A 10028-nucleotide genomic window follows, 5' to 3' on the forward strand; every position below is an offset into this window, starting at 1 on the left:
GTCTAAAATAATCAAAAATTATAGATCCATAACGCTGTATTATTTATAAGTCCATATATTTCAAAGATCTTTTCTAATATTGTGACATTATTTTCAAACAATACAGATATCTATTGGTTTTGATGCGGTGCCATTTCCTGTCTGCATCCCTCCCAGCCCAACGCGTGCAAAGAAAACAGATCATCATATCGATTTTCGATATTTCCCATCGGATTTCTCCCGTTTTGGTCAGTATATCTCTCACGTGTCGGATTAATATTCATCGCCATGTCTCAGAGCTCTCCCAAAAAACAGAAAATGGCGACCACGCTGGATCATTTGAAAGAGTTCACCACCGTTGTGGCCGACACGGGAGATTTTGACGGTGGGTTTTTCTTCCTCATTAATATTTTTCCATTCCGTGGGAATTTCCGGGTTTGGTAGTGATCCCAAGTTTATCATATTTAGGGCTAAGTCGTCAGAATGAGGGTAAAAGTTGGTGCGGCACACGAGGAAGTAGTTACAGTATATGTGAGAGTGGGAGGGGCGGAAATTGCGCGGGAACTCCCGTCTCTTTTAGGTCTAAATTTCCACAAAGAATGTAACATAATTTTTATTAGAACTGCAGCTCTTCCTTGTTTTGACATTTTCGATCTTCCACATAAAAAAAAAATTTGTAAAGAAAATCCAATCGGAAATTGTCAGTAGTTATCGTGATCTCGAACCAAAACGTGCTGTAACGAAATTATTACAGACTAGTAGAAACAATGACTTTGCAGAAAATGCTCTAGATTTTGCCTATTTCCTTCTACATAATCAACATATAAAGGGTCTGGCGTTTGCAGAGGAATGTGAAACATATTTAGATATGTAACGTTATATTAATTCAGTTCTTTCGAATGAAACATTTTGTGAGTTACACAAATATGTGGATGTCACTGGGTGACCTTTGACCTAATGCTCAATCTGAGTGCCACATAATTTTTAAATCAGAAAGGGATGATTCATTCTGAAGTAGATTTGAGTTTTGATGATCCAAGAATTGAATTTTGCTAGCTGTCCCTTTAAACACCATGTATGGATTAAAATTTAGTTGCAAAATCATTGAATTTTCAACATAAATGATAAAAGCAAAATCGACAGGTGGTTGAATATAACATGCATTAGGGACATTTCTGAGTTTACTGTTTTGCAAAATAAGGGCTGAGAATTTTGTTGAGGAACACCCTCTCTTCCACTGTCGAACGTCTTGTACAGCAAAGCCCCACTACATCTCTTTTACTCCAACTTTGATATAAACAAACAACTGTCTGGGGCACTGCATACGTATATTGAAACAACGAAAAGAATTGCTTCCAGCTGAGACACCTTTAAAATGTGCACTCAAATGCATTACTTTGAATTGTATACTGAATTGTCTCTAGTATTTTATTGTTGTACTTCAATGTAGTTGTAATGTTAAGTGGTCCGCAACATCAGCTTGGCTGCCTGGCGCTCCACTATTTATTGTCTTGTTGCAATTTTTAATAAAGAATAAAGAATTTTGTGCACTACCCCTCTTGCAAACCCTCAATACTGTGCATAATCAGCACGTTGGCAGATGGCCACTCCACTTAATTCCAATTGAGTACGGCACGTTGTACAGTGCAGTTTCAGTCATTTTTATGGCTGGTTTTAAATGCCCCCTTGCTTCCTACAACTTGCAGAAGAAAACTCCAATTGTCCAAATTCTGGCAATGATAGAACCTCCATGATTGCAGGTGACAAAAAAAATCACGAATTTTGAGCCCAGAGACAACAATCCTCTACATCCCGGGTCTAATTTCCTCTAACGAGCAGAATGTAATCAGTCCTGCATGTGTAATCAGATTAATTAGTGACAGGAGATGGGAGATCACGTAATGACAGGATTACCATGTAATTTATCAGGAAAGCCACATGCATTAGATGTCAGGATTGAATTTTACAGAGGCGGAAGGACTGTAGACTGTAGAGGTGACCTTATGATAATCGTTTGTTGTTGATCTAATATCTATTTCATATATGTTGATCTATCTTTCTGACTGGCTGCCTTCCAAAATAGAAATATGTATCTATACATTATGAAACATCAGAAATCATACATTACATACAAAGTGAGTGATAGGAGAAACAATATGAGCTTACAGTGTCCCCAGACATTGAGCTAAGCATACCAAGTCACACCTCTACTCTTCTCGATAAATGTGGACTTGTAGAGGGTTCTTTAACATGGAGAGAATTATTGATTTGCAGATGCCTGAGGCTTTCCGATACACTATACTTAACATTCACATATTATCCCATACAAAGGATGTATTATCCTCTTACTTTTTATGAAGATGATGTTAGTGAGTACGTGCAATAGGAGAGACATACGATAAAGGAACATCAATTAAAAATGCCATCTTTCCCCTGCAGCCATTGGTCAGTACAAGCCGCAGGATGCCACCACCAACCCCAGCCTGCTGCTGGCCGCCGCCGACATGCCGCAGTACCAGAGCATCGTTGACGACGCCATTCAGTACGGACTCAAGAACGGGAAGTAAGTCCCCTTAACAAACAAACAAACTAACAAACACGTACATGTATCACATACAGTGAAGAGTAAATCTCAAAAATCAAGTAGCATGCATCTATGTTTAGATATTACATTTTTAGATATTATGCAAAGAACGGCTCAGAAAAAACACAGAGGCTGAGAAAAGTGGCATTGAATTAGCCTCTACCATGCTCCACAGGTCGCTGGAAAAATAGTAGAAATCCGCCAAATTGACGGATAACATGCCACAGGGGTTAGCTGGCTTAGATGTACAGTTTGGGACCTAGAATGAATAAAACAAGTTGACTATGGATGCAAACGAGTGAAAAAGTTTCAGTAACTGTATCAACTTGTTTGGTTGGCAGCCGATTTCTGTGTTTTGATTGAGAATTTACCAGAGTGAGAGTGTGTGTATGTGCACATGCATATGTGTGAGCTCCCTTTGTCCAAATTAATTACCGCAATATCAAGTTCTCAGGCCCAAATTTAGGTAGCGCACTGTGCAACCTGGGTTTAGAATTAAGTTGCGCCAACCAAAATATTGTTGCACTGCGCAATCGGGTATTTTGCACACTGACATGAATGTAAGCTAACTAAAAAGAAGCTTCAGATAGAATGCTGACTCATGTTTGTATATTTCAGGACAGTTGATGATCAGTTGACGGAGGCCATGGACAAACTGTTTGTGAACTTCGGTGTGGAGATTCTCAAGATCATTCCTGGGAGGGTTTCAACTGAAGTGGACGCCAGGTCAGAGTTTTAAAGATTGTTTTGATATCACATGAAGTTGAACACAACATAATGTTTGAGGAAAGAGAGACACTTTGAGAAGCTCAAGATATATAATGGTCGTCCTGGGATGGAGGGACAGGTCCTGGAGACAGCCCTGATCTTGGGTCTATAAATGTAGCTTCATAACCATTGTTTCTTGATTATCAATGTATCCCTAGGTTATCGTATGACGTGGAGGGTTCCATCGCAAAGGCAAAAAAGTTCATTGACCTGTACGAGAAGGCGGGAATCAGCAAGGAGAGGATCCTGATCAAGCTGAGCTCCACCTGGGAGGGCATCAAGGCCGGGGAACAACTGGAGAGCAAAGATGGGATCCACTGCAACATGACCCTGCTGTTCTCCTTTGCACAGGTAGGGGGCTCTGCTGTACTGCAACATGACCATATGCTTATGTAAAGTGCTCTACTGTCAAATGATTCATGGACCAGTACTTGCCATGAGCAATAGACCCAGAAATGTGGTCTTGAGGTATTTTTCTGGAGACCAAAGACAGGATCCACTGTAACATGACCCTGCTGTTCTCCATCGCAAAGGTAGGGGGCTCTGCTGCACTGCAACATGACATTTGCTTAGCTACATGTACAGTGCTCTACTGTCAAATGATCAAATATAGAACTGGGGTATCCCCCCCCCCCCCCATCATTTTTTCTTCTGAAGAGAATTTTTGCTACAGCAAACCAGTTTTCAGGAGGAGCCGAGATTTCTTTACATGGCCAATTTTGTGACTGTAGCAATGTTTGATCATGTAGTTTCACCCTTGATGGCTTGAGTAAAACAGCCCTGGTATGTTTTAGATACCACCCAACTAACCACGGACATGATTTCGGAATCGAAGGCACCTGTGATCGTAAGATAAAACTGTGTTGTTTTGTTCCCCAGGCTGTGGCGTGTGCGGAGGCGGGCGTGACGCTGATCTCTCCGTTTGTGGGGCGGATCCTGGACTGGTACAAGGCCAGCACAGGGAAGACTTCCTACGAACCACATGAAGACCCAGGTAACTATTTTTATCCATTGATTAAAAGCACAGAAAACAGCAATAATACTGTGAGCTAGCTACACCAACCCTTACTCTCTTAGAAGACCCAGATAGCTTCCATGGTTCTTGGTTTGAAATCTGCTGATTTGCACTTGTTGGGACCTGTATACAAGTATGCCACAGTCCAAGAAATGTCAAGAAAATTGGTTGCTACTACATGTACCATATAGCATCAGTCCTTCTAGTTACAACCAGTAACAGAATACACATAGCTGTCCAATTTCTTAACCTCCATAACCAATACAAACTATGTGCAAAACAGCTACCTTGTCAGACCAAAGGTCAAGTTTAATCAAGTCATTTTTTTTCCATTCTTCAGGTGTGATCAGTGTTTCAAAGATCTACAACTACTACAAGAAGTTTGGGTACAAGACCATCGTGATGGGAGCTTCCTTCAGGAACACTGGGGAGATCAAGGCTCTGGCTGGCTGTGACTTCCTCACTATCAGGTTAGTACTCTGTTAAAGGAAGATAAAGCAGTTCTATCCCCAAAAAATCAGATTTTGAACGTCAATCTATTTAGTCATGAAGGTGACAGAGTGTGTTGTAGAAAATTTTGGAGCAAGCACTTGCTTGCCCACCATTCATGCATTTCCATCTTTTTCCCCATTTGCTCAGCCAGAGTAAAAGGCAAAAGAAATTAAATGACATCACTAATATGTACGGGTGTCCCTACGGTGTAGTGGTCTGCACTTCTGTCACTTACCACATCTGGTTCAAATTACTCGGATCCAGAAGGCCCAAGTTCGTGCTCGGGTAGGACACCTCTGGACAAGAGGCCCATTGAGTCATACCAAAGACTTCATAAAAATGGTACATACTTCTGAAATAGTTTACGGAAGTTAAACACACTCCACTGCCAGTGGTTGCACCACAGTGTGGCCCAGGGGTATGAAACGGGGATGGGCACTGCCCTATCCACCTTATGGTGTGGGAGGATTTTAACTTAAACTAACTAACATGTACTGTCTGTCATTCCAGCCCCAAACTGCTGGGAGAGCTGCAGAAGTCAGATGAGGTGCTGAAGCGCCAGCTGTCTGCGGAGCAAGGTACTGCAGCTGATCATGTCACTGTCTAGGTTCAGGAATCACTCTGATCATAACACTTCTTGATCAGAAATCAGTTCAGAAAGATTAGTTAAGAGCACATGAGTGTTTCAAACCTTAGATTTTAGTTCTCATGGAAAGGAACACTTATTTTTTAGTAAATATTGGAACCAGAGTTTAAGTTCAGCATGACTTCTGGTCATAAGTACACATTGTAGATCTTGACAAACATGTAGGAAAGAAGTGAATAAACCATGCCTCCTAGCATATTCCTTTTGAACTGAGCCTCCCTTTTCAACTGTAGGTTATAAACAGTTAAAATTGCAGAAAACTGTAGTGACAGTGTAGTCAGACATTTTTCCTAGTCATTTGACTAGTCTTCTGTAACAGTTGTTCATGTACAAAGTTATACATGTACATAGCATTTCTTCTGTTGTTCATGTACAAAGTTGTACATGTACATAGCATATCTTTAGCACATACATGTAACATGATTATGATGTTACACACTAGTACTGTACTAGAGTTAAATTATACCAGAACTAGGACATACCATAATTCGTATAGATAAGTTAATGGGTTCTTTAACATGTATTTTCTTGAAGTTTATTAAAAGAAAGAAGTTTATTGCAAGTTCATGCCTGTGGGCTAATTGCAAATATGTGGTAAAAACATAGAGAAAAACATACATGCGTCAGTAAACTGTGTCTGACTTTGTTGTAACAATAGGCTACTGGTACTAAATACAATTGTTGGCTATATCTAAACTAGCTGGGTTTGACTTCTTTTTCGGAAGCAGTGGAAGACGAAAAGTCCCACTTTTTCTAGAATTTGTGGGTTCTGTGATTTCAAGAGAAAGGTAGCTTTTTGTTCATCCGTGAGTGCGTAAAAGTAGGGGCACTTCGTGGTAACTTGTTTAAATAATTTGGTTCTTTCATCACTGTTAAATAGACACTTGGAAATAAAATGTGTTTCGTCTTCCACCGCCTTGAACGTACAGTATTTACAAGTTTATTAGTAAGACATTCATCATTCCAACCCCACATACAGCCCAGACTGAAGATCTGGAGAAGATCACTCTTGACGAGAAGAAGTTCCGCTGGCAGCACAACGAGGACCAGATGGCCGTGGAGAAACTCTCCGACGGGATCCGCAAGTTCGCAGCGGACGCGGTCAAGCTGGAGAACAAACTGAAACAGAAACTGCTGGCCGCTTCCAACGGGGCCGAGAAGTAGAGGTGGGTAGAAATGATCTCTACTTTTCTTTTATTGTAAGGGTTTAGATAGTGGTTATACATGTACTATGGCTTAGATAGCGGTTATACCATTGTTTGGATATTGGTTATACTATGGTTTTTGAAATAGGGAATAAACTGAAACCAAAATTGCTGGCAGCTAACAATGGTCAGAGAAATGTACAGTACATGTAGAGGTAGGTATGTGTAGATTTGATGTTCATTCTGTTGGTTTTTGAGTTACTTTTTTGTTATAACTGTGGTCACAGCATTGAAGCCTTGTGTTTCAATTTGTCCCTGCACGTATACTGTAAATGCATTTAAGTTTGCATGGTTTTGATTTCACTGGGAAGAAAATGGAGTATTCGCAGTGGTTTGCATTTGAGACAATAGTAGACAAGGGGGTAGGAGGGCAAAAAATTTTGTGGTGGTTTTAAGTTTGTGGTGTAGAGCTTACTGCAAAAACCACGAACATAAAACCGTGGCAAACATTTCTGCATTTACAGTCGTTAAGTTTTGGTTCCTAAACTATTCTAGCAGCCTTCTTAATGGCATATATGTAAGTCTCAATTTGTGTGTATATGTTGATATTTTCTTGTTTCTTGTTAACAGCACTCCAAGACAGAAAAACATCATATCATCATAGTCCTACGGAACCACTTTTCTCCACAGAAGCAAGGGAAGACCCTCTAAAGTAGTCAGAAAAATGTAGGCCAGCAATTCTTCCTGTAATCTTTTATAAGGTAAACATGGTAGATTTTTCACTTACAACATATACAGTGCAAACCTACGTAGCTGCTAAGAATGGTAAAGAAATAAGGAGAAAGGAACAATGCTAAAAGGTGGAGGGATGCAGACATTTGAAATAGATGTATAGTTTTCGCTATTGCAAGGAGGTTACTTAACGTGCCACTATTGTCTTAGATCAACAAAGTATTGTCAACAGAGGTCTAGATATGAAATATGTGTAAGAATTGTGATGTCTTCCTATGCTGGTTAACACATACATGTAAATCCCATTTCTGATTTCACAATGATTAAAATCAAATGCAAATTGTAATTGGATTGGTCATTTTGATATCAATGTGCGTAGCCCAGTCCTGGAAAGAGAATGATAATTGATACTATACAGATTATGGCATCAAGCATCAGAGATTTTAAAATGAATGATATTGTTGAAGATTATTTTTGATGGAAATAAAATCTTTCTCTCTTGCACTCCATCAGATTTGTACTGTTTTTAATTTCTCATCATTTTACTTCTGTTTAAAACCACCTTTTCCTCCTGCATGCCATACCCTCTTCCAGGGCTGTCTCCAGCTTTAAATTTGTTTTCGTCCCACTCATTGTTAGGGAGCCGATTTTTTAAATTTTCATTTGTTGAATTTGTCATTTTAAGCTTTAAAAAAATACATTTTCATCAGTTCTATCTCATGAAATTGATATTTTGGGGACGGAAGGGGTTCAATTTTTTTCCGTCCCGACGAGCAAATTTCCGTCCCAGGACGGAACGACGGGTCCTGGAGATCGCCCTGCCCTCTTCATAGTAAATTGTGCAAAATTGCTTAAGTCATCAACTACACAATTACTGTATTTTATTAATTGATCAAAGTATGTAACGTTACCCCTGTTTCAAATTGTAAACAAAACTTTAGGGCTGAATTGTAAATTAAAAACTGAAAGAGAGTCCCCTGATCTTGATTTTGAATGGGATAAATTCAAATGTTGTGTTTCTTGTCTTTTCCCTGTGTAATTTTGCTTGTGGAGATGTCTGTAAAATGAGAAACCTAATCTAAAGGTTACTGTACTAAATAAACCGAAGCCCCTTTAAAATGATGCAATACTGGATATTCTTGTTCTGACAGTGACACTTGATATCTTTAACCCCTGAAGAATCGCAGGCATTATAGAAATTTTGTTGGTGAACTGTGGCAAGCGTCATCTAGAACATTCTGTTATCAATAGATTGGACTCTTTCTCAATCAATAGATTGAACTTTTTAAAATTGTCCATTACCAGTGAGTTATGTCAATGCTGTGTTGACAGAATTATCTACAGAGCTATAACATCTTGATGAATGCAGGTTTTAGCAAGGGCCATATACAGCTACTAAGTGTCCTAAAAACAGACCTCAAGAACAAAGGAATTGGAGACCTAAGAACAGCAAAGAAACTCAGAGAGCTACGGCAGCTCGCAGGAAAGAAGGCACAGTGGAAAGAAATGAAGAAAGACTGAATGCAGCCAGAGGTTGTTTCCTCAACCTCTGAGCCGCAGAACACAGTGAATCATCATCATATACAGCTACGTGTTTTCTCTTCGCAGCAAACTCCCAAAATTAGAAAGTTGATGGATTTGTTTGGGAGAAAATCTCCTGTGACAGTTTTACACTAATTATGTGCTTTATTAACATGTCATTGCGCTTAGAGAGCCAGTAGCACGAGCGGACGTGCTCTGGGGGTAATTGACACTTGTTGAAGGTCACAGATGACGTTTGTGGGGAGGGGGGCATGTTGGAAGGTCATGGGTGAACTACAGCATAGTGATACAAGGATGACCTTTAACTGGTAACACTAGCATGATTGTCACAGTATACTAGTATTTCTACATGCATTTTAGCTGACATCTGTAGTTGAAGGTCAGGGATCTCATTTGTGGGGAGGTGGGCCCAATAAGTGGATGACCTACAGAACGTTGTCATTACTGAAATGTTTTGACCTTTTCTAGGTCATGCTGTTGCCAAATTATTCTATGTTGAACCCATAGTTAGGACAGGGACAAAACAACATGGATCACTGAACTCACGGTATGTGACTTAGATGCATGCATGCAGGGATGTGTACTTTGTTTGAGCTTTTTAACTTGAGCATTTCAGACATTGGAAGTTAGGAAGTAGTTGGAAGTCAAGCATTCTATAGTCTGCAGTCTATAAAGGAACGGGCACAGACTGTAAGTGCCAACCACTTGTGTCCTTGCAATTAACACACTTTGACTACTCCAATTTAATTTGATAGTTCTTGGATTTAGATAAATGCTAAATTAGAGAATCAACATAAAAACAGAGCCTGAGGGGAGTTTGAGAGTTTTTGTACCTTGGTAGACAGTTTTAGGTGGTAAAGGTGTTTTTTCACTGATCCGTTTGATTTCATAATGACCTCTTGCTAGATTTTTACTTGAAAATGTCTGAGAATCAAAGGAATGACTTGGCATGACTTAATGTATCGAAGCAGGGACGAACTGTGTTCAATTCCTCCTTACTTATGGTTAAGAAGTGATACAGTCTATAGGCCTTCCTATCCTGTCTTCATGAAATGCTCTTGCTCCAGAATTAAGAATTAATCCGAGTTTGTAGTTATTATGACTGAATGGTTGGTATGCCAGTCA

At 39.7% G+C, this 10028-nt stretch overlaps 1 protein-coding gene across 1 annotated transcript; it reads left to right on the forward strand.

Annotated features, from left to right (window-relative positions):
• Positions 1 to 128: 128 nt before the first annotated feature.
• On the forward strand, positions 129 to 7870 carry LOC136422320 (transaldolase-like). Its single transcript, XM_066410020.1, has 9 exons — positions 129 to 364; positions 2419 to 2542; positions 3182 to 3289; positions 3490 to 3682; positions 4211 to 4325; positions 4687 to 4816; positions 5349 to 5416; positions 6464 to 6650; positions 7260 to 7870. The coding sequence occupies exons 1-8, from the start codon at positions 268 to 270 to the stop codon at positions 6646 to 6648; spliced, it is 1020 nt and encodes a 339-aa protein (XP_066266117.1). The 5' UTR covers positions 129 to 267; the 3' UTR covers positions 6649 to 6650; positions 7260 to 7870.
• The last annotated feature ends 2158 nt before the right edge of the window (positions 7871 to 10028 follow it).

This window comes from Branchiostoma lanceolatum, chromosome 16 (genome assembly GCF_035083965.1).
Source record: "Branchiostoma lanceolatum isolate klBraLanc5 chromosome 16, klBraLanc5.hap2, whole genome shotgun sequence".
Lineage (NCBI taxonomy): Eukaryota > Metazoa > Chordata > Leptocardii > Amphioxiformes > Branchiostomatidae > Branchiostoma > Branchiostoma lanceolatum.